The 22,250-nt window shown below is 34.0% G+C and overlaps 8 protein-coding genes across 8 annotated transcripts; 3 read left to right on the top strand and 5 right to left on the bottom strand.

The window, feature by feature from the left end:
• Positions 1–347: 347 nt before the first annotated feature.
• BX664DRAFT_326698 (uncharacterized protein) lies at positions 348–2,635 on the bottom strand. Its single transcript, XM_051544281.1, has 3 exons — positions 2,349–2,635; positions 2,133–2,280; positions 348–2,080 (listed from the first exon to the last, which is right to left on the bottom strand). The coding sequence occupies exons 1-3, from the start codon at positions 2,422–2,424 to the stop codon at positions 727–729; spliced, it is 1,578 nt and encodes a 525-aa protein (XP_051403799.1). The 5' UTR covers positions 2,425–2,635; the 3' UTR covers positions 348–726.
• Positions 2,636–2,845: 210 nt separating this feature from the next.
• Positions 2,846–3,663, bottom strand: BX664DRAFT_326696 (uncharacterized protein). Its single transcript, XM_051544280.1, has 3 exons — positions 3,615–3,663; positions 3,465–3,539; positions 2,846–3,404 (listed from the first exon to the last, which is right to left on the bottom strand). The coding sequence occupies exons 1-3, from the start codon at positions 3,643–3,645 to the stop codon at positions 2,917–2,919; spliced, it is 594 nt and encodes a 197-aa protein (XP_051403798.1). The 5' UTR covers positions 3,646–3,663; the 3' UTR covers positions 2,846–2,916.
• Positions 3,664–4,180: 517 nt separating this feature from the next.
• On the top strand, positions 4,181–6,251 carry BX664DRAFT_257633 (uncharacterized protein; the record flags this gene model as incomplete). The annotated part of the gene is made up of 3 exons (XM_051540513.1): positions 4,181–5,012; positions 5,083–5,322; positions 5,413–6,251. The coding sequence occupies 3 exons, from the start codon at positions 4,181–4,183 to the stop codon at positions 6,249–6,251; spliced, it is 1,911 nt and encodes a 636-aa protein (XP_051403797.1).
• A 920-nt stretch (positions 6,252–7,171) lies between these two features.
• BX664DRAFT_326692 (uncharacterized protein) lies at positions 7,172–8,857 on the top strand. Its single transcript, XM_051544279.1, has 4 exons — positions 7,172–7,436; positions 7,561–7,704; positions 7,770–7,964; positions 8,017–8,857. Exons 1-4 carry the CDS (start codon positions 7,197–7,199, stop codon positions 8,818–8,820), a joined length of 1,383 nt encoding a protein of 460 aa, XP_051403796.1. The 5' UTR covers positions 7,172–7,196; the 3' UTR covers positions 8,821–8,857.
• Positions 8,858–9,248: 391 nt separating this feature from the next.
• Positions 9,249–11,013, bottom strand: BX664DRAFT_326691 (uncharacterized protein). Its single transcript, XM_051544278.1, has 2 exons — positions 10,915–11,013; positions 9,249–10,788 (listed from the first exon to the last, which is right to left on the bottom strand). The coding sequence occupies exons 1-2, from the start codon at positions 10,915–10,917 to the stop codon at positions 9,319–9,321; spliced, it is 1,473 nt and encodes a 490-aa protein (XP_051403795.1). The 5' UTR covers positions 10,918–11,013; the 3' UTR covers positions 9,249–9,318.
• A 34-nt stretch (positions 11,014–11,047) lies between these two features.
• BX664DRAFT_293163 (uncharacterized protein) lies at positions 11,048–14,188 on the bottom strand. Its single transcript, XM_051542030.1, has 7 exons — positions 13,897–14,188; positions 13,504–13,809; positions 12,253–13,428; positions 11,962–12,199; positions 11,857–11,896; positions 11,554–11,797; positions 11,048–11,470 (listed from the first exon to the last, which is right to left on the bottom strand). The coding sequence occupies exons 1-7, from the start codon at positions 14,150–14,152 to the stop codon at positions 11,136–11,138; spliced, it is 2,595 nt and encodes an 864-aa protein (XP_051403794.1). The 5' UTR covers positions 14,153–14,188; the 3' UTR covers positions 11,048–11,135.
• Positions 14,189–15,572: 1,384 nt separating this feature from the next.
• BX664DRAFT_258887 (kinase-like domain-containing protein) lies at positions 15,573–18,970 on the top strand (the record flags this gene model as incomplete). Its single annotated transcript, XM_051540565.1, has 11 exons — positions 15,573–16,029; positions 16,160–16,192; positions 16,305–16,525; positions 16,784–17,069; positions 17,115–17,388; positions 17,485–17,756; positions 17,817–17,921; positions 18,030–18,134; positions 18,193–18,206; positions 18,236–18,442; positions 18,812–18,970. Coding segments are annotated over 11 exons (2,133 nt in total), but the record flags the coding sequence as incomplete, so codon positions are not given.
• Positions 18,971–20,209: 1,239 nt separating this feature from the next.
• BX664DRAFT_326684 (uncharacterized protein) lies at positions 20,210–21,745 on the bottom strand. Its single transcript, XM_051544277.1, has 3 exons — positions 21,627–21,745; positions 21,353–21,563; positions 20,210–21,286 (listed from the first exon to the last, which is right to left on the bottom strand). The coding sequence occupies exons 2-3, from the start codon at positions 21,478–21,480 to the stop codon at positions 20,221–20,223; spliced, it is 1,194 nt and encodes a 397-aa protein (XP_051403792.1). The 5' UTR covers positions 21,481–21,563; positions 21,627–21,745; the 3' UTR covers positions 20,210–20,220.
• Between the last annotated feature and the right edge of the window lie 505 nt (positions 21,746–22,250).

The following is a 22,250-nucleotide window of genomic DNA, read 5'->3' as shown; positions in this document are numbered from 1 at the left end:
GGTCACAAGAAAATAGTTTCGTGATATTATAAAATAAAAATATCGGTCTTTCCCAAAACAACATTGATTGATGATACAGTATATTAGTTATTCTTTTTGAAATCTCCTTTGGTGTTTCCAATTCAAAGTGAATAATCAACCTTTAACAACATATAAGAATATGTTATCACCTCTTACGAGGATGTATTTAATACAGATAAGTTAAAATAAATATTAAAAAAAAAATGGATATGTTCAAAGTCTCTTATACTCAATGGAACTACTCCTTTTCTTTTTCTTTTTCTTTGTACAGTATTCGATTTGGATTATGCGTTCAACCCTTGTTTTTTTTCTTTTCTCTTTTTTTGTTTTTCTTCTATCCTTACAATATTCCTATTTTTGCGACACCTTATTTTTGAATTCCGTCATTTCTTATTGAATAAAGTGTAGCCAATATAACCCTGTAGCCGGTTGACCTTTTTCCTATTTTGGACATCACGTCTTTTACGACTTACCCACGTAAATAAATAAAGTGTAGCAAATCATATTACTGTAGTAGAAACTTGTGAAAAGAAAATTGGAATAAATCTTGATTGTTTATTTTGGCAAAACATGGATAACATCGGAGGGGGGTGATCGATAAGAAGAGGGTATGTATAGGGGAAAAACAAAGAGTGGTCTGATCAACAGATATATTTAAAAAAAAAAAAAAAAGGATAAGGGGGGGGGGAATACAATAAAGTGACATCATTTCTTGTTCCAGGAACCAACCCATCTTGTAAAAAAGCCAGGTTTGCGTTGTCGATGTTGATGTTGTTCGTCATCATCATATTCATCCTCATCAAAGTTCATATCCACATCTTCTCCAGTAGCATTTGTTGTATGTTGCCATTGTTGTTGTCGACCATCAAAACTTGGACGGAAATCCAAAGAAGGACGATAGGATGAAGTGGTATCCATATGATGTCGTTGATAAGTGGCTACATCCATCGATTTGCGTCCTCCAAAAGCACTCCACCAAGCTTTCTTCATTTCCTTTTCTTCAAATTGTCGTAATGCATCGGTTTCATAGAGCTCGTCAGTGGAAGGTCGTGATTCGACTGGTTCATTCAGATGTGGAAGAGGTGGTATGGGATCCATCATAGGTGACGTTTTCTTTGCTGCCATTGCATTCATCAATGCTGTTGTACGTAAGTGTCCACCATCCGAACTGCAGCGTTTCAAAGAAGGTCTTGCATTGTTTGATGTTGAGAGTGCATGATGGGTAGGTACAGATGAAGCGTGAGAATCTGTCCACGTATCTAGAGATAATCGAGATGGTCGTACTTGATCAAGAGATTGTCGTGTAGGAAGATCATCCAATCCATAAGCTCGTCTTTCCAAGGAAGATAAATAATTTTCATTGCCATCATGATGTAAAACGCCATAACTATACCAATCAGGTTTTCCATTTGACAAGACATGATTGCTGTTTTGAGAGAGAGAGGATGGTGGAGTACTAACGATGGTGGTGCCATCTGATGATTTGGAAGATGAAAGTTCGGGAACTTTTGGATGTGAGGGTTTTTGTCCAATAATGTCCATTGTTGGAGTATGTTGATCCAGGCGATTGTTTGGAACTGGAGGTAAAGTTGATAGAGGAGGTATATCTAAAGCTGGAGAAGATATCTTTCTTTTGCTGATGTGTGATTTACCTTCAAACACTGAGGGTAAGCTGGGTCTTCGCATACGTTCTGCTCGATCGTCCAAAGAGGATGAAGATGAGGCTGAGTTATTGGGATCAAGTTGGTGAGATTTTTTTGAAGAAGACGAAGAAGAAGAGTAAATGACATCCATAGAATGACGTCCTTGGTAAGTTGACTCGCGTTGTTGTAAAGCACCAAAAGTTTCCAAGAGTTTGACAATTTCCATGTGATGTTTTGCAGCGGCAATATCCATAGGTCTTGATCCATATTTGTCTTTCAAATCCACTCGAGCATCATTTCGTAATAGTAAATCTACAATCTTGCTACATCCATTAGCACAAGCTACATGTAAAGCAGTCGAACCTATTGCACCAGCTACTGCTTGTGACTTATCAGCACTATGTTTCTTAGACCATCTAAAAAATAAAATGGTTTAGTATAAGCACGTGTGTTTTAAGGAGTATTTACCTTTGAGCATTGACTTGAGCCCCTCTGTCAATCAAGTATTGAACTACAGCAATATTGTTATCACTTATACAGGCAAGTTGTAAAGGTAAGAATCCATTCACTACAGAATCAATAGGAGCACCATGGTCTAAAGCAAACTTGACCAGACCTTGTTTATAAAAAAAAAAATAAGTGTAAGTCATAAAACTATATTTACTTAATATAGTATCATTTTACCGACGTTCCCATTGGTTGCTGCCATATGAAGTTGAAGATGATAATCTTTGGTTTTGTCCTTTTTGCCTTCATACATTGATCACAAAGTAGTAGTTAATAGTTGGTTGGATTGGGTGATACTACTCTTTCGTATATATATATATAAATTGGATGATGATCAAAAAGAGTAAGTAAATAGTAAAAGAAGAGTATATGGATCTAAAGAAGAAAAAGAATAGTATACACAATAAAAAGAAATATATGAATAAATAATAATAATAATAATAATAAAGAGAGTTAAAAAAAAAGGTAAAAGAAGAAAAAAAAAAAAAAAAGGTAATAAAAAAAAAATGTGGGAGCAAAAAAAAAAAAAAAAAAAAATTGAGGTACCTAAAAGGGGAAAGAGGAGACTGAAGCCTATGGTTTTTTAAGGGGGGAGGATGTTTTATACGGTTGAAAGTTTATGATTATACTTTTTTGTCCTACACATTCTAAAAACACTTCAAAATATCAATATATATGTGTCAGAGTTTTTCTTTGTTTTTATTTTTAAAAAAAAAAATGAATAACAAGTAAAAAAAGAAAACTATTAAAGAAGTTTGGAAATCAAAGAGGCAGCACCACCACCACCACTACCACCAGATTTACCGAGTAAACCCATAATAGTACTCAAACCACTTGAGCCACCACCACTTTGACCACCAGATTGAGATGCATACAATTTCATAGCCATAGCAGCTGCTGATTGTAACATTTCAGCTTGACTACCACCACTACTACCGCCACCAGAGGATCCTTTATAAAGTTTCATAGCTTCTCCCATAGCCAAACCAATCAGTTCAGAGCTACCACCGCCGCTACCTCCAGATCCTTTGCTACTAAACATCTTGAAGGCTTGAAGAGCTGCTGCAGATCCCATATCACGAGAAGATGCTTCAGAAGCACCACCTTGGTTATAAATACGATCATGAGCTTCATATGCTTGATGAGCATCGTGTTCTTCGACAGGACGCTTGTGGTCATCATCATCTCGGTCTAAAACACTAGATAATACAGAAGAGAACATACTACTATGTTCTATAATATATATATATATATAAGTTTCTCTCTATCATATATAATAATAATATATATTACCTTCACCACCATGTTGAGCAGCATATCGAGCACTTTCATCTACATTAGGACGTTGGTATCCCACTTGAGGAGCACCTATATAATAAAGACAACGTTTATTGAGTTAACTTGTTCTTATCTATTCGTGATTTATTTTATTTATTTATTTACCTTGATAAGAATCAGCTTCACCGTAAGTCATTGTATAAAGAGAGTAAATAAAGAAGTAAAGAAGTAAGAAAAAAAAAAAAAAAAAAGGGAAAAAACCAGCCTATTTTATTTTAATTTTTCTAAATAGGCGGGAACAAAGAGCATGCAGCGCTCAGCCAATGAAATCTATGTACTACCTTATCCACTGAGGCGCCAGACATAACTATACGGACTTGCCTCCGAATTTGGTGTTTTTGTAGTTTCTTGGCTGTCTCACTTTTTTGAAACTAATCCATACAAAATGACTATTGCCTAAATGCTGTTTTGATCGAAATATTCTTGCAAAAAAAAAAAAAAATGGAATTCTACCTTTTTTTCTTTGTATCTTATGATACATCAAAAAAAAAAAAGGGAACTGTCGGAGAGTAAATGAGCCCATCAGTGAAGACAAAATGATCAAAAAAAATGAGACCAACCTGACTGGCTGACTGAGAAAAAAGAGGGGAAGAGCGAAAAAGAAAAAAAAAATTCTCTTTCTTTTTTTTTTTTTTTTTTGTTGTTGTTGTTTGTTAAAATTATTGAAAGTAATGGTCAAGTTTCAACCCAACACTGACCACAAGAATGTCAAACTATATGATACCACTCAAAAGAAACATATTACATTTGAAGATCAAGACAATGCTTCACCCAAAAAACGATCTCAACCTGATCAGCCACTGATCAGCAGCAGTAACAAACGATCAAAATCTATTATAGATCTACCATCGACAAAAGGAATAACAACGCCTAGCAGAACGAAACCAAAAAAATCATCAAAGACACGTGCCTACCTCGATCAAGTCAACCGACCCATGAAACAGAAAGTAGCAAAGACAGAACAAGACCGTCAAGCACAACTCCAAGCCCGTGGATTAGCTAAACGAGATGCCAAAAGACAAAAGATGAAGGAACGACGTCGAACCAAGAAACTAGCCAAGGTTATTGATGGTGTCCAAGTACAAGTCCCGGTTTTTCATTTTACTCCTGACAAGATAAGGCATCCTCTCAAGGTCGTCGATCTACGCAATTTTATTTTGTATTGTTTGACCACTGGCCCAGTTCCCAAGTTTGCTCATATCACCCGTTCCTCTTGTGTTCAACGTATGGTTGTTATTCATAGTATGGGTTTAGATATCACTTCTTTTGGAGCTCCTTTGTCTCGTGTCAATGTACCACATACAATACCGTTGGCCTCTGTCGATCCTAAAACCGCCATTGGAAAAGCAAATATGCCATTCTTGGTCTCCCACATGTCCCATATGTTGGTTTACAAACTCTCTTCCTCTTTTTCAGGTGTCGTTCTGAATCCTCTCTCTGAACTTTTACAGTGTCCAGTATCATGGTCTCAAAGGGAAAAAAATTATGCAGAGATGAAAGAAAGTAAGTTCCTTAATGTAGATGAAACTAAAATTGGACTCACCTTTTATTATTATTTCAATAATTTAAATAGAACTTGAACAAAGTGATGTGGATCGAAATGAATTACATATGCTTAGTCTAAAGGAATTACAAGATGGTGGATATCCCATTCCTCCTTTTTTGGATCCAACTAGTACTTTACCTGATGGATGGAAAGAAACAAAACCGGCTATTCAACCAATAGAAAAGAAACGATTGATCGCTGTAGATTGTGAAATGGTATTAACTGCTAGTGGAAGCTCTCTTGCACGTGTATCATTATTGGATGAAAGTAAGCAAATTATATTCCTGATTGATATTCTTTTTTTTTTTTTTTAATTACGTACTCATACCTTTTTTTTTATATATTATTATTATTTAGATGGACAAGTGTTATTGGATGAATATGTTTTACCGGATGAACCTATTTTGGACTATTTGACAGAATTCTCTGGGATTACGAAAAAGATCATGGATGAAACAACATGTTCTTTACGCCGTGCTCAAAAACATTTTCGAAAATTAGTAGATCATAATGTTATACTGATTGGTCATAGTTTGGATTCTGATCTTAAAGCTTTACAAGTAGCTCATCCTTACTGTGCAGATACAGCCCTCTTATACGATAGCAAACGTGGACCTCCTTTTCGACCAGCTCTACGATCCTTGGCTAAACATTATCTCAAACGCAACATTCAAGAAAACGATCTTAATCGTACGGGATTAGGCCACAATTCGGCAGAAGATGCTCGGGCGACGATGGATCTATTCAAACTCAAGGTACAACGTGGTTTCTCATTTGGACGTATCTCTAAAAATATTGAACTTGTTTTCAATCGACTGGCTCAATCAACACCACCTATGCAAGGGATGATCTTGGAAACAAACAATACTGGCACTCAAACATTCCAATCTTCATTGGGTTCCAAGTACAAGAAATTCGCATCTGATGAGACTTTGGTGGATAGTTTGGTGGAAGGTATGAACAATGATCAAAACTTTATCTTGGCGCAATTCGAGCCCATCAAACATCTGGATGAAGACGAACTAGAAGATCAACCTCCAACTGTGATATCCAATACTTCAACAAATGATCCTATCCTAGCTCGAAAACTAGCAAAGTTTGACGATAATCTCAAAAAGTGTTATGAAGCCATTCCTGAAAATACAGTTGTAGTTGTCATGGGTGGTATTGGTGATGTGCCAACCTATCGAAGGTAAAGAAAAGGAAAAAGAAAAAAAAAAAGGAAGAATGGAGATTATGCAACGTTTTTGTGATTCGTTATTTACATATTTATTTGTTTGTCTATTTTTTTTTTTTTTTTTTTTTTTGCATATGGGCTTAGATTACGAGCAAAACATAAAAGATATCTTCAGCATCAACATAGAAAGAAGGCTGATCTTGATGTGGACATGGAAGAAATCACTTGGACTTCTGAAGAACAAAAACAACTGGAAGAAGAATTTAACAAGGCTAGATTAGGATGTATTTTTGTTACTATGAAATAAAGAATATAGAATAGATTTTTTATTGTTCTTATTTTTTTTTTTGTGATGGTTTATTGCTGTTTATATGATCCAGGATATTATAGACACAGTTGATGATATAAGTTTAACATCTATTGATGAATGATTGTGTGTATGAAAGACTAGTAACAAGTGACCAAGTTATATGTTTATTGATTAGGACAAAATTCGAACATACTTTTTAAATGTTTGGTGGATCGGGTGAGTATTCGGATGAAAAGATTCTTGTGTAATCCTGTAGATCTATTTCTGAAGACTCAAGATATATATAAAAAAAGTTATTAAATCTGGTTCAAATAAAGTTTTCTTTTTTTCATTTTATTTAATAACCTCCTAAAACAAAGATGGATAATGGTTGTGATGATGATGTCGAGCATCATCACGCTTTCATTACTTGGCTATTTTTGATGAACATGCATAAGTTTATGCAAAATGATGGCTGATTTCTTCTCTCTCCTTTATTTTTTTTTTCATTCTCCTTCGTTATCAACCTCCTCTTTGCTTTTTTTTTTTTTTTTGCCTTTTTTTATCACACTTTATTGACACATATACACTTTGTTTCTTTTTTTAACTCTCTCTCTTTTTTTCCTCATCTCTTTTTCCTTTTCTTTATACTTTTTTTTTGTTGATCTATTTATCATGACAGAAACTGTTTTTAAAAAACTATTATCTATTTTAAAGAGAAATAAAATGCGTTGTCAAGACAACAATCGACAAGATCATCCAGTCATGGTTGATTCTGCATTCAGTAGTTCTTCTTGTTACAATAACTCATCTTCTTGGGATGATGATTTGGAAGAGATTCATCAACATGGTGAACAGCTTGTCATCAGCTGGTATCAATCTTTAGAGCAATTGGCTTTGATGTTGGACAAAGTGGTAAGTTTTTATTTGTGGGCTGAAAAGGTTTCATGCATAGCAGGCTTGAAACACCGCACATTCTCTTTGTAATCTCACCCCTTCCTTTTTTTTTTTTTTTTTTTTTTTTTTCTTTATTCTCTAGACATCACCATTCCAAACCACCAATCGATCCTCATTACATCAAACACAACAATTCATCGAATCATACCTCAATAACTGGAAATTTCAACGATATACAATGGATACTTTCGATCAAAAGTTACAAATGGTGGATGACCAGTTTTCTGTAAGCTGAAAAGAATATCTTTCAAAATATGTTTCAATTATATCTTATATTATTTTATTGAATAGGATCATACTGAATTGAAGAAATGTGTTTTATATCTTTATGAACTTGAAAAGAAGCTTTATATATATCAACAAACTATGGATACACAACTGACTCTTTTATGGAACACAAGACAGAAGGATCAAGATATGGATGTTTGGAAGAAATATTTACAACACAGTCAATTTTCTACAAATCAAATGGAAAACAAATTAAAGGTATGGATGATTGTTGATTGAAATCCATTTTCTTATTGTTATTTATTATTAGACTTTATTAGAAAACTCGACGCCAAATCCAGATGAATATACATGTGCAGTGTGTTTGTCCATTTTTACTGACCCTGTTACGATTCCTTGTTTGCATACCTTTTGTAAAAATTGTCTTCAACATATCTATTGTACCTGTCGACGTTCATATTGTACTTCTCCTTGTCATGATGCCACCAAAAGACCAACCAACATAGATGATGACTCCGATAAATCTCGTTTTGATAGTCGAAGAAAGTATTCCCGTGGTCTATCTTCTTATAAACCTCGTTATCGAAGTATGATTTCACCAAAAGCAACAAAAAATGCATCAAGGCGTCGACAATCCGTCAATGCAGAAGAAAACAATACCACTTTTTCATCCACGAATTATCAAGATCCAGTGCTGTTTCAATGTGATTGTCCTTTGTCATGGTCTGTGCCCCCAGCTGCTCAGTGTCCCCTATGCCGTTATCCCTTTGCTCCAGAAGATATTACTTTGGCCACTGCACTCGACAATTTCATCCGATTTTATTTTCCACGTCAAGATCGAGTACGCCAACGCTACCATGCACGCCAACGCCAACTGAAACGACGTTCCTTTTTGAACACCTTGTCTCAAAAGCTCGTACCATCCACACTTCCTTCTGTGCCTTTGCCTCCTCGTCGCCTACCACCACACCAATCTCATCATAATCATTACAGTAATCATCACGTCGACGCGAATTATCAACAACTACAACAATTATTAAACCAAGACTCCCCTACAAGTTTCCGACTCAGTACTCATCTGCTGAATTTAGCCCATCGAACCATTCTTGTTTAAGACCATCTTTAATAGATCATCCCTACTTTAATTGTCCCTTTTTTTTTTTTTTTTGTTATTATTTATTTATTTATTTATTTATTTATTTATATTCATTTATAATAAAGATATTCTTGTTTTATATGTAATGTGATTATTTTTCCCCCACTTGTAATAAAGTCATCATCATCATCTATCACTCACATTTTTCCAATCATTCTTATAAAAATCATCCATCCATCCTGATAGAAAAAAAAAAAAGTAGATTCTACAGAAAATGCTTAAGTGACAACTATGATCATCCATGTCAAACCATCCTTAAAGTTGCTTTCCCCATTATCAGTATGATTGAATGCATTCTAATCAATTTATTGTAAATCAAAAACATTAGATGTATATAAAAATAAAAAGTGTAAAGAGAGAATAGATTATACTAACAGATGACACAAAAAAAAAAAAAAAGAATGATGGAGAACAATATATAAATAAATAGATATAAAAAAAAAGTAAATAGTTCAATCATAAAGAGTAACGTCGTGACATGGTAGGACGATGTTGTTGTTGTTGTTGCTGCTGTTGTTGTTGTGTTATTGTACGTCTTCTAGGGTTGAATCTATCCATTGAGTGTTCAGTCTCATCCTGTTGTTGTTGTATCCTAGATCGTCTAATAGTGAAGGTATATGATTTGTCAGTGATGGAGGCATGAGAGGAATGATGATACCGTCTTCTTGTTGAACTTGTTGCATTTCGTTTGATAGGAGTACGACGTGTAGTGGATGCCTTTTTATTATGTAACGTTGTATTGATTGGAGCTGGACGTCTGGATCGGATCATTCTATTGTTATATGATTCACATGATTGAGATGGGTATGGAATGGTATCTAATAAAGTGGAGTAACTTCCAGGTAAAGATAATCGTCTAGATCTAGAAGATGGATTGTACTGTTGTTGTTGTTGTTGTTGTTGAGAATCCGAGGTAGTAGCACCTGACCAAGTAACCATCATATTTGCTAGAGTGAAAAAGAAAGTCCAAGCTACCATACTAGTAAGGGAAGAAGGAGCATCAACCAAGGAGGAAGAAGAGGTGGATGTTGCTAATTTCCATGTTGATGTTGTATTGGTATTTCCAGGATTTGTAAGGGTATCAAACACCATAGATATCAGCGCATGCGGGATATGTAAAAGAGGAAGAAGTAATAAGGTAAATTTGGATGAAGAGGCTGCGAAAGATATCAATGAGGAAGTACTAGAATCATTTTGTGAAGCTAAATCCCGAGAAAGAGAATCTACCAATGCCATAGAAGAATCCAAACGTCGGAATGATTCCATCAAAGGGTCATCAAATCTAGTATGTTGTATTGTATTTCGTGACTGTTGCGTACTGTCGTCATGATGCAACTGTTCATTATCGTATTGTTCAACACAAGTATCGGGAAGAGGAAGGGATGGTGAAGGCGATACTGAATTATAATCCTTATTAAAATCTTGATGTTGTTGTTGTTGTTGTTGTTCCACCGATGATGCTGTTGTTGGTGATTCCACAGGTAGATCAGGTGAGAATAATGAAACTGATGAGGCGGAGGAAGAAATACTAGAGTGTCGATCATGAAATTGTATTGAAGAACGAGTTGGACGAGGTAATCGAGAAATAGTTTTGGAGGATGAAGTCATATTTCGTGGTAGAGACCTTAATAATCGAGATTGCCGTTGATAAGTTGAAGGTCGAATAAATTGTTGTGAATGAGTGGTATCTTGAACAGCTTGGTTTGCTTCTTGAATAAGATTGGATAACATTCCAGATATTCGCTCTAAAGCTTGGTCTTCGTTTTCATCATCAGAGTCATTAAATAGGGTAATATCAGGTCGAGTAATAGTATGACGTCTTGGTCGAGATATATTAGTTGGAGGTGAAGTTGGAGGTATAACAGGCATAGAAAGTGATGGTATTGGTTCCAGTTTTGGGAATTCACTTTCAGGTGGAGGAGTATTCTATATTAGTTGTTAATAAAAAAAAAAAAGAATAATGAATACAAAAAAAAACAAAGAAAAAAAACAAAGGACTTTTTAGTTTTAAAATATAAACACGTTTTCCTTTTCTTTATTTCTGCACACTACCATCAGAATAATTATATAAATATATAAAAGGAAGTAATTGAGTTGATATGATGATATAATAGGAGTGTAAAGAAGGGAAGAGGAGCAAACCAAAAAAAAAAAAAAAAAAAAAAAAAAAAGAAAGAAAGGAGTGGGACGAGAAAGCCCGACCCTGAAAAGATCTTTGTACAACTATTATTCTATGTATCTAATGTGGTGTGTGAGAATTCCATATGACCCATTCAAAATCCAAAAGATGATTTGGGTTTCTTTTGATATCCATCACCATATTTGAGTGCCCATTTTCGTATTTCAACCAGAGAATCCATATCTTCACTAGAACTAGCAGGTACCATTTTTAAAGCTTCATCAAAATGAATTTGTTCTAATCTTCGTTTTTGATCTTTGTTGCCTTGTTGTATACTTTTCAATGCAGCCGTAACACATAAATTTTTCAAGTCAGATCCAGAATAATGTGGAGTTGCTTGTGCTAATTTTTCTACCGAGATATTATAATCTTCATCTTTCAATAATTTCTTTAAGATTTCTGTTCGGTCTTCTTTCTTTGGTAAATCCACTTTTTTTTTAAAAAAAAAAATATAGATTAGATTTCAAAAAAAAAAAAAGAAAAAAAATACGAGTTTATATATTACAACTTACCAAGGACACGTCTAGGCATACGTCTTAATACTGCATCATCCAAATCAAAAGGTCTATTTGTAGCTGCCATTACCATTACACCTTGATTGTCGCTTGATAATCCATCCCATTCCACCATAAATTGATTGATGATTTCACGATGTGCATTTGATGTTGCTTCAGATTGTCGTCGGTTCATTAAACTATCCACTTCATCTATGAAAATCACACATGGAGATAATTTTCTAGCAAGAGAGAAAATGGCCTATAAAATAAAATAAATTAATATCCTATTTATTCATATTCTTTTTTTTTTTTGTTTACCTTGACGTTCTTTTCCCCTTCACCCACATACATTTCATAACTATGAAAAAAAAAATGGGAGTCGGTTTAAAATCATTCTGTTTAACATATTTAATTTAAACTTACACATCACTAGCCTGAATTTCAAGCATCCTACTACCACTTTCCTTCGCCACAGCTTTAGCCAACATTGTCTTGCCAGTACCAGGTGGTCCAAATAAAAGTACACCAGAAATGAAGTTTTTCTTTAAAATTCCATATTGAAATAGATCAGGTCGTTGTAATGGTAAAGAGATCAATGTTTGTAAAGTTTCAATTGTTGTTTGTGGTGCTTGGACATCTTTGAATGTACTTTGAACTTTGCCTAAAAGAAAAAAAATGAGATGATTTTTTTCTTCTCGTTACTTTTTTTCTTACCAGGATCCACAATTCGACTAATCAAACAACTTTCATGAGTATTGCAACCTCGTCTCAACGATTCAATATCCACCATACCATCTTTGCCAAGAGCCAATGTACGATGTGATTCCAATAATTGTGTAGCCTGACGATAGATCGATGTTCCTTTACCAATAATATCATTTGCCTTGACAAAATCATGTATATCCACATAATCCTTATTTGCTTGTAATGCATGACCTAGTGCCACAGTTACCCGTCGGTCGACTTGATCAGCTGTCCAGAGTTCATCCTTGATATTTTTCACTTGTTCACATAATTGTTGTACCATATTGTTGTATTTTTGGTGACTAGCATCTTGATGACAAGATTTAATACCAAGTACCCTTTTATGTTGATGTACTACCAATAACTGTCTAGCATTCAGTTCGCCTATTCGTTGTGCTGCATCTTTTGCTAATTGAGCTTCCCATTCATCTATAACAATGTTTTCTGGAGAAATGGGAGGCATAACATGGATACATTTCATTCCATTGAGTAAAGGTATGCTGTCAGATTGTAACGAGTATTTGTAACTGCCGATTGCTCCATCGCTATGATCACCATTTGCCATATCATCCATATCATGCGACATTGTAGTCATTGTTTCAGAATGTGATGATGAATGTTGTTGTTGAGATTGTTGCTGTAGAGAAGGAGAATGACCGCCAAATACAACTAATTGTTGACCTGTTCGCCGTAAATCTTCTACAGCCATCATCAAAGACTTAAGCATCAGGGATCCAAACACATCATGCATTTCACCATAATCCCGTAAATAAATAATTTTTCTGTTGCCAGCCAGTGGTGTTGAGTTTGTTGATTTCGTCTTTTGAATTTGAAGAATATTCTTGAACATTGTACTATATCGTCCTACAATACCATTCATTGCTTTTGACACCAATTTATCTTTGTTCTTGAGTAGTTGAGATATAGATGTAATAGATGTAGTGTCATCAATATCCATAGTCCATACATCCGTTTCATTTTGATTTTGGTTATTATTAATGTTGTTTGAAGTACCCGATGCTGATTCCTGATCTATATCGTATTGTTCTTTTATCGAAGCAGATGAATTCATAACGTCAGGTTGAATAGCCAAAATGGTTGATATGTCAGAGTTCCCTTTAGAAAGAGTTGGAAGTAAAGTCATCACTGTGTAAGAGTCAAAAAAAAAAAAATATGTTTATCAAACAAAGAAAGAATAACTTTTTTTTTTTTTTTTTTTACCATTGCCCGAGTTTTCTTGAGCCAAAGAGAGTAAATCTTGAGGATCAAATATAACGAGATCAGAGTTTGTAACGTTTGCTAGTTGTCGTGCCAGATTATCTTGTAAGTAAGTTGCACCTTGTTTGGGAACGTTGAGAATGATATGATCAGAATGATCAAAGGAAGCTAAAGTACCTTTTGGAGCTAAACCAGCAAGTAAACTGAGCCTTAGTTCTTGCCATAAATGTTCAGGAAAATGATATATTGGATCAATAGGTTCCAAAGGAATAGTAGTATGAGCAATGTAGTTATTGAGTAAGAAAGAATCTATTGATCGATATTATTAATAACAATAATAATAAAAAATAATAGATTAAATGAGGAAGTATGTTTTTATGATTAAAAGGCTCTTACCTGGTATCAAAGGTAATTGTCTTTTTGTTTTTCGAGTTTGTTTTCGACCTTTTGTGAGTGTAGAAGGTTTGGAAGATAAATGCTTGTTTTTTGTGGTTAAATCATCTGTTGTTGTCGCAGTAGTAGTCGTAGTAGTAGAAGTAGTAGTAGATGGGGGTTCCGTAGTAGGTTTAGCAGTCAAAACATAAGAAGTAGTATGGATCCAACGAGTAGTTCTAGGTAAAGTTCGACCCACAAGTGATACTAATGTAGTCATATTCTAATTTAGTGTGATTATAGTAGTATAAATATGAAAGGGAGGGGAAAGAAAACTTTTTTTTTTTCTGCAGGTGAAGTTCATCCAACATATTGAAATCCCGCGGTTTTTGTATCTTCTTCATAACAATTATTAAGATAAACAACAGACTTTGTTATGGGTGTCTTCTACAATCTATCCTTGCATATCTCTGGCTGTTTCTCTGATAATGTCTCTATTTGTCCTTTTGACTATATTGTTTTTTTTTTTTTATCAATTCGCATATTTTCAAATTTTGTGGTTCCTTTGATTTTGTCATGATATGTCCATATCTCGGCACCCTGCATCCTAGATTGGTTGACAATAAGTCTTTTTTTTTTTTTTATTGTAAGTGTACATATATATACATATGAAGATCATACTATCCTATCAAACTATTGTCAATTTTCTTGTTTTAAGTACCGAACTAGTCGAAAGAATATTGAGCTTTATTACGAGTGTTAATGATGATATTAATAGTTGTTAGTAGCAGTAGTTCCTCATCACTGTCACCATCATCATCGTCATTGTCATCATTTTCATCATCATCATAATAATAGTAATAGTAAGTATTCAATAGTAATAATAAATAAATAAATAAATAATGATGATATGCAGCTTACAACAAACAACTTACTAAACAACAGAGTTTAGGGAAATGAGTTGTACGACATTGAATAGTTACCAATTTAGAAAGCGATCAGCTCTTTTTTTTTTTTTTTTTTTTGTCATCCCACACAAAATTTTCTCCTTGAAAGCACGCAAAAATCATTGTTTTCTTTCTCTTTCTCTTTTTTTCCACTCTTTCTCTCTTCTTTATCCTCCTTCAACTCCCTTCCTCCTCTTCCCCTTTATTTCTCTCTATTTACATTCCTCTTTTTTCCTTCTTTCTTTCTTTTTAATGACACGCCTTTGAATCAATAGTATTACAAAAGCAAAATTCTCCAAACATCTACATACACGCATATACACACGTCCTTTTATATACGATTTCTTTTTTAGATTTACGACGTCTTTCTTTTCATTTTTCTTTCTTTTTTTTTTTTTTTGTTTGTTTCTCGTCTTGAACGTGTAAACTCTCTACCCCTTCCCATTCCTTTACTTTTCTTATCTTTATTATTATTATGTCTTACAAACGATCAAGTTTACGCAATCAAAAAGCAAAAGTAACAATAATAACAACAATAATAATCTAGATATCTTTATTCATTCTTTTATTATTACATTAGTTGGCAGCAGATTACAATGAATTGTTGAAAGAACTTTCTTCTCGTGAAATGACGTCGGTTGGCTGTTATACAATAGGGGACACAATAGGCGAAGTAATATATAAATATATATATATATATATCTAAGGAGTATATTTGGATTATCTAATTATTATTATTATTATTACTATTAGGGAACTTATGGCAAAGTCAAATTAGGTACTCATAAACTCACTGGTCAATTAGTCGCAGTAAAGAAAATCAACAAACAACATGCTTCCATGATAGCAAGAGAAATACATCATCATCGACAATTAGAACATCCAAATATTGTTAGAATATATGAAATTATCTCTACTGAATCCGCTATTCATATCTTCTCTGAATATTGTCCTAATGGTGAATTATTTGATTTATTGGCTTCTACTGGTCGTTTTGATGAATCAAGGGTACAACGCTGGTTTCGTCAACTTATTGATGCTCTTCAACTATGTCATCGTCAAGGTATTGTCCATAGAGATCTCAAATTGGAAAATATCTTATTAGATACCAATGATAATTGCAAGATTGGTGATTTTGGTTTTGCTCGATTTACTGACAACAAACAACTTTTGGATACTTTTTGTGGAAGTTTGGCCTATTCTGCTCCAGGTATGACAATACATTATAGAGTGGAACAATGTAATCTCACATTGGTGACACACATACACAAGCACACTTTATCAATTTAACCTCCTTTTTTTTATTTTTATTTTTATTTTTATTATTATTATTATTATAGAGGTGATCATGCGTGAAAAATATACTGGTCCGGGTAAGCTTACATATATTGATCATTGGGAGAGAGAGAGGGGGGATAACAATAATGCATTACAAAATCTTAATTTTAACTTTCCCTTTATTTATTATTATTATTATTATATTAGAAACTGATATATGGTCGTTAGGTGTTATTCTTTATACTTTATTGGCTGGTGAACTTCCTTTTGATGATGACTCTGAAATAGTGGTTCAACGTAAAATTGTTAATGTCGATTACGAATTACCTTTTTATTTCTCCTCTTCTGCTAAGGACTTGGTTATGAACATTTTGAAACGGCAACCTTCTGAACGACTCACTATGGATCAAATAACCAATCATCCTTGGGTTCAACAAACGATGGATGATATTATTGAACAACAACAACAACATTCTAATCACACCATGACAAGCGACGAAGACGATGATGATGACGATGATGATGACGATGACGACGATTCTTCTTCCTCAACAAGATATTCAAGTCGATCTGATTTGGATTCTATCTTTTCTAATCCTCGTTTCAAGAATGATCTTATGGAAGAAGATGAAGATGACTTGGTGACTGAAGCTAGTTTTGTAAGTCTTCCTGATAATATTGGGAAGTCTATCGATTCACAACAACAACAACAACAACAACAACAACAACAACAACAAAACTATTTTAGGAAAAGCAATGGTCTTTCTAATTTTACTTCTACTCAACAATATCCTGATACCGCCAAATTCTCTCCTCAAGTCAGATTCAGTCTTGGTATGATGCGACCCGATGACAAGTCCAAACGTTCACCACGATTTTCTGCTCCAACTGTCAGCAATCGATCCGCTTCTGTACCTTCTCAAATGCCTTCTCCCTTTCGATCTTCTTTACCATTGTCTTTGCCTTCCAATCGTGAACGTATTCGACCTCCTTCTATTTCCTCTACAAGCTCATTAGACAACAACATGACTCCTACTGAACAACGGCTTGCTACTACCTTGATATCAGCTGGTTTCGATGAAGATATTGTGCAATCGATGAAATCTGGTTCTTGTGGAACAGCAAATACCCTTTGGAACATGCTCATGGAAAAACAACAACAACAACAGGATACGAATACGTTCTCAAAAATACAACATGCCAACGATCGATGGTCAATGCAGTCATCATCGAAACATTTTTCTATTCAGCATCCAGTACCATCATCAGTGGATTCGTCATGTCAAACAATGTCAGCACCACCTCCAGCAATCACACGAGTAGATCGTATGACACAAACAATATGTACAGATTCAAACTCGATGAACGATTTGGAAAAACATGTGAGTCCAGAAATGACAAGATCAGCAATACCTTCAAAATTACAATTATCTCCAATTTCCAATAATCACTCTTATCCAATGGCCAAATCTTCTCCTCGATCCATTTCTTCTGTGTCATCATCATCTTCTTCTTTGCATTCTATGGCATCTTCTGAAAAATCTGGTTGGTTTACTTCTGTCAAAACTTGGTTTGGGGGATCCAAACAAGAAAACAATACATCTGATGCTCCTCCTAGATCATCATCCGTTCGACGACAACAACAACAACAACTTGTAAGTTATCGCGATTTCGACCTTTGCCAATCACCCAAAGTCCAAGGTAGCAATGGTGTTCAAGATGAATTGACTCCTCCCATCTATCGATCTGGTTCACTTAAATACCGTCGACATATGTTACAAATGAATGAATGGAATCAATCATCAACCGATTACAATGCATTTGGTCATGCTCAACGATCTGGAAATATGATGATGAATAATACACCAAGACTAGATGTCACACTTTCACCTCCACCACCTACGGCAACGATGACTCCTCGACCCATGGCAGATACGCTATCCATCATCACTACACCAAAGTATGTTACCAGCACTGCAGTACCAAGTCATGTTACTGAAGTTGATATATGTGAAAAACGTTATCCTATGTATCATCGTCCATTACCACCACCAGCTCCACCTGCTGCTATATATACGAACAACAGCAAAAATAGCAATAATCGACAGTGTTATCAAAATCAATGTTTACCTCGCCAGTTACAACAACAACAACAGCAACAACCATCACCTCCACCATCACCTCCTGATGCAGTACCATCCTCCACCAACCCAGGACTTCCCGTATTCACTCAATCTATACCATCCACCTTACCATCAACACCAATGGTCAACAACAGTCATTCTGATTCCTCTTCACTATCATCATCATCGATGACAACGTCAACAACAACAACGACGACATGCGTTACTTCCAACTATTCTTCAACATCTACTAGACAACCATCATCATCAAAGGAGATAATGCCAACTTTACCACCTACACCACCATCCGTGGAAGAAGATAAAGAAGAGAAAGAAATGCCTGGAACTAGACCAAATTTAGCCAAAAACATTATAGAACGACCTACTCCTTCAGTTTCTGCCAAACTATTACCCACATTAGATGAATCAACACTATCTCAATTGAAACCAAATCCATCAAGATCATCACCTGCATTATTGGTAAGAAAAAGAAGAAGAATAATTAAAAAAAAAAAAAAAAAAAAAAAAAAAAAAAAAAAACGTTAAATCAATGATTCATTTTGTCTCTTTTTTTTTTTCTTGATTTTATAGAACTCTAATGGTGAAGGTTTGAAAATAACGACGACGATTCCCAATCGACGGTTTGAATTTGCACCACGATCAAGACTTAGTGTATATGGAATGAACGACCGTGGCTCGATGGCAAACAAGGCGATTATTGAAGAAGAAGAGGAGGAAGAAGAAGAATAGTTGGTTTAAGTTCCCCCCCTATATTTATTCATTCATTTTATTCCACTCTCTTTTTGTCTTTATTACAAGTTCTCTTTGTTCATATATATATATCCCTCCGGTTTCCTCTCTACTCTCTTTTGGTATACGTGTATATTTTGTTCTGTGTCCTTTATTTTCTAAGAAATACAAAGGATTCATAACACTATATTTCACTACCATTCTCCCTTCATTTATACCATAGACTTATTATTATTATTATTATTATTATTATTATTATATTTACTACTCCTATATTTATTTATATTATTAACTATCATTATTATATTATTATCTTATTACTTTTTCCATTTTACCCCCTTCTTACATACATATCCTCTCTTTCCTCCATTAGATGACGAATAGCTTTTGTTTTATTCTTATTATTTCCCTACAATCCACTCTTCCCCACTTCTTTTTTTTATATCAAAACTTCCATAAAAGGATTAATCATTGATCTTCCAATAAAAACCAAAATAATGTCTTTTATCTTTCAATTCTTGATAATGCATTCAAAAAGAAAAAGATGCAAAGTGAATGGATGGTTGTTATAAATTCAATATCTCTATATGATACCTTTATATATATATATATATATATAGAGCGAGAGAGAGAGAGAGAGAGAGAGAGAGAGAGAGAGAAGGATTGATGGATACATGGATGATCAGTATGTCTCTTTTTTTTTTTTTTTTTTTTTGTAATGAAATTAGCCTACTTCTGGAATATAAAGGAGAAGTTGTGGTTTTATGAATCATGAGATCTTCCTAGTGTATCATAGAAAAATCCTTCTCATCATCATGATAAAAAAATAAAAGATCTTGTTCCATGACATTCACCCCTTCATGGATTTAGATTAGACTAGCATGGATTGATTTGTCGTCGGGGAGGCTGCTAAACAAAGCTCCTTTCTTTTAGGAAAAGGAAAAAGGCGATCTCTCCTTAAACTATGGGTTTGCGTTTCTATTTCGGGTACAATGATCCTTTGTTTCCACACACACACACCCCACAGATAGAGACAGAGAGAGAGAGAGAGAGAGAGATGATACAATAACAAACAGTAGTATCGTAAGGTTTGAAAATAGAATTTTATACATCTTTATTTATCATATATACAACTAACACATATTATCCAGATTCATCAAAAAAAAAAAAAAAAACTACAACTAAAAGAATAAATAACAATAATAAAAAAAAAAGTACATAATAAAACTACAAAAAAGCACTGGGGATGATCACTTTTGTTGTTCTTCAGGTACCACGTGTAACATCTGTCTTGGGAGATCATCATACTTGTCGTTGAAAGTATCTTCTTGTTGTCGATTGACATTTCGGCACCAACGTCGAATGCTTTTGGAAGTTCGACCTACTTGTTCGCGTACACCATCCAGAGAATCCCCACGTTTCGCTAACCATTCAGAGACTGTATATTGAGATGAAGAAGAAGTGCTATAGATCCTATCATCCTCAGAAAGATGCTGTTGCTTCCGATCCATTTCTTCACTGTATCTTCCATTGTCGTCGTCATCATAAAGGGATAACCAACTTTCTTTTCTATAAGATGGTGAAGAGGAGACTGTCGATACCCTTGGACAACTTGAGATTCTTGATCCATTGATCTGTTGATGATGAGGTGTGGTGGGTGGAGAGTTCATGTCGTTGTTATGTTCAGTATCATTTCCTTCTTCATCTTCATCATCAGCTTCTAGAACACGCCATGGGACAGCATCTTCCATTTCATAGCAGATGGGCATCATGATGACTGGTGAGAGTAAAGTCGTATGATCCGTTGCTGTATCCAATTGTAATAAAGGTGCTGGTTTTAACATGTCGATAAAGTCTCTTTCTTCAAGTTCAAGGGAAGTTGGATGATTCCTTGTATGAGTTGGTGATGGAGGAGGAGGAAAGAAAATGTTTGGCATCTCAGGAGATAACGATGGTTGATAAGAACGTCGATATGTTGTGTTTTCAATCTCAATAGGTGTCAAGTTTTTCGTTGCTGTAGAAGTAAAAGCTGCAACAGGTTTGGTAGGACCATCCGAGGTATTTGTCTGAGTTGTTAATGAAGAAGTCATAGAGCTTGATTTGGTATATCCATCTTCCTGATTTTGCTTGCTATCATTTTTATCAAAGATTGTAATACCCATTTCTTCCTCATCATGTTTGTTTTCCAAAGTAGATTTTGACCAAAAAGACCTGATAAAATGCCAAAAGATAGGATCCATCAAAAACACTAGTAAGAGTAAAAATCCACAAATACCATTGGAAAGTGATGCCCATTGAGATAAAATACTATTTTCTCTTTTATACAATAGATTAGTTATTTTGATATTAATTTTTTTTTTAAATTTTATTATTTATGTTTACCTGTTATTTATGTAAAAAGTAACTTGAGCAGAGATGGTGCCTAATTGATGGATAAGAGGAACCAAAGGATAGAGGACATAACATATATGAGTTGAACTGGACTTTGTGAACAACACATAGCAAACCATAATAACATTGAAGAGAAGACAACAGGTTTGTGGTATTACATAAAGAAAGAGAATGTCTAATTGATTGACAGCTGTAAAAGTAACTAAAATATATATATTAAAAAAAGAAAAAGAAAAAAAAAGAAATGTTGATGTTTTTAAATTACCTTTTGTAAACCAACAATAGTTTCCAGTAGTATCAAAGGCAAAAGATATGAAAGCAAAAATAAGTGAAAATAAACAAGGAATAAAACTAAAAAGAAAAAGAAAAGATAAATAAATAAAATAAAAAAATAAAAAAAATAAAGCATTTACCATAATAGTAAAGGAAAGTTGAGGTACCGCACCAATAACAAAGCCATAGCAGTAGAAAGTAAAGTGGATTGATTAGAAAGCCAAATTTCAAAGAATTGATTTACAATACAAGGAAAAGTTACATAAAATTGAATAATATATAATAAAGTATGAATAAAAAAAGTCAAATTCATCATCAATAAAAGATAAAAAAATATAATTTGATTTTTTAATGATTGATTTCTATAATACCAATATAATAGAATCATCATTATTGAACTAGATATAAAAGATATTAAATGAATAATCATATTGGTTGTATCCATTTTGTTAATAAAATAAAATAAAAAATAAAAAAAAAAATAAAAAAATAAAAAAATAAAAAAAAATAAAAATATTATATATATATATATATATATATATATATATATATATATTAGTATATGATGTATAAAAAAGATCTACGTATCATACAAAAGAAGTAAGAACACATTCTT

Source organism: Halteromyces radiatus (assembly GCF_025201355.1).
Source record: "Halteromyces radiatus strain CBS 162.75 chromosome Unknown BX664scaffold_2, whole genome shotgun sequence".
Lineage (NCBI taxonomy): Eukaryota > Fungi > Mucoromycota > Mucoromycetes > Mucorales > Cunninghamellaceae > Halteromyces > Halteromyces radiatus.
Note: the sequence above shows the minus strand (reverse complement) of the source record. Positions and strands in the feature narration are given on the sequence as shown.

Bases quoted from the DNA above. Each gene is read 5' to 3' on its own strand.
- BX664DRAFT_326684 (XM_051544277.1), bottom strand. From the start codon at position 21,480: ATGGTTTGCTATGTGTTGTTCACAAAGTCCAGTTCAACTCATATATGT. The intron at 21,287-21,352 runs GTAAACATAAAT...ATTGTATAAAAG, and splicing joins ACTTTTTACATAAATAACAG to AGAAAATAGTATTTTATCTC.
- BX664DRAFT_326698 (XM_051544281.1), bottom strand. From the start codon at position 2,424: ATGTATGAAGGCAAAAAGGACAAAACCAAAGATTATCATCTTCAACTT. The intron at 2,281-2,348 runs GTAAAATGATAC...TTTATAAACAAG, and splicing joins AGCAACCAATGGGAACGTCG to GTCTGGTCAAGTTTGCTTTA. The intron at 2,081-2,132 runs GTAAATACTCCT...TTTATTTTTTAG, and splicing joins GCTCAAGTCAATGCTCAAAG to ATGGTCTAAGAAACATAGTG.
- BX664DRAFT_293163 (XM_051542030.1), bottom strand. From the start codon at position 14,152: ATGACTACATTAGTATCACTTGTGGGTCGAACTTTACCTAGAACTACT. The intron at 13,810-13,896 runs GTAAGAGCCTTT...ATCGATCAATAG, and splicing joins ACAATTACCTTTGATACCAG to ATTCTTTCTTACTCAATAAC. The intron at 11,798-11,856 runs GTAAACAAAAAA...TTTATTTTATAG, and splicing joins AAGGGGAAAAGAACGTCAAG to GCCATTTTCTCTCTTGCTAG.
- BX664DRAFT_326696 (XM_051544280.1), bottom strand. From the start codon at position 3,645: ATGACTTACGGTGAAGCTGATTCTTATCAAG. The intron at 3,540-3,614 runs GTAAATAAATAA...TTTATTATATAG, and splicing joins TGAAGCTGATTCTTATCAAG to GTGCTCCTCAAGTGGGATAC. The intron at 3,405-3,464 runs GTAATATATATT...TATATATTATAG, and splicing joins TGCTCAACATGGTGGTGAAG to AACATAGTAGTATGTTCTCT.
- BX664DRAFT_326692 (XM_051544279.1), top strand. From the start codon at position 7,197: ATGACAGAAACTGTTTTTAAAAAACTATTATCTATTTTAAAGAGAAAT. The intron at 7,705-7,769 runs GTAAGCTGAAAA...TTTATTGAATAG, and splicing joins TGGTGGATGACCAGTTTTCT to GATCATACTGAATTGAAGAA. The intron at 7,965-8,016 runs GTATGGATGATT...ATTTATTATTAG, and splicing joins AAATGGAAAACAAATTAAAG to ACTTTATTAGAAAACTCGAC.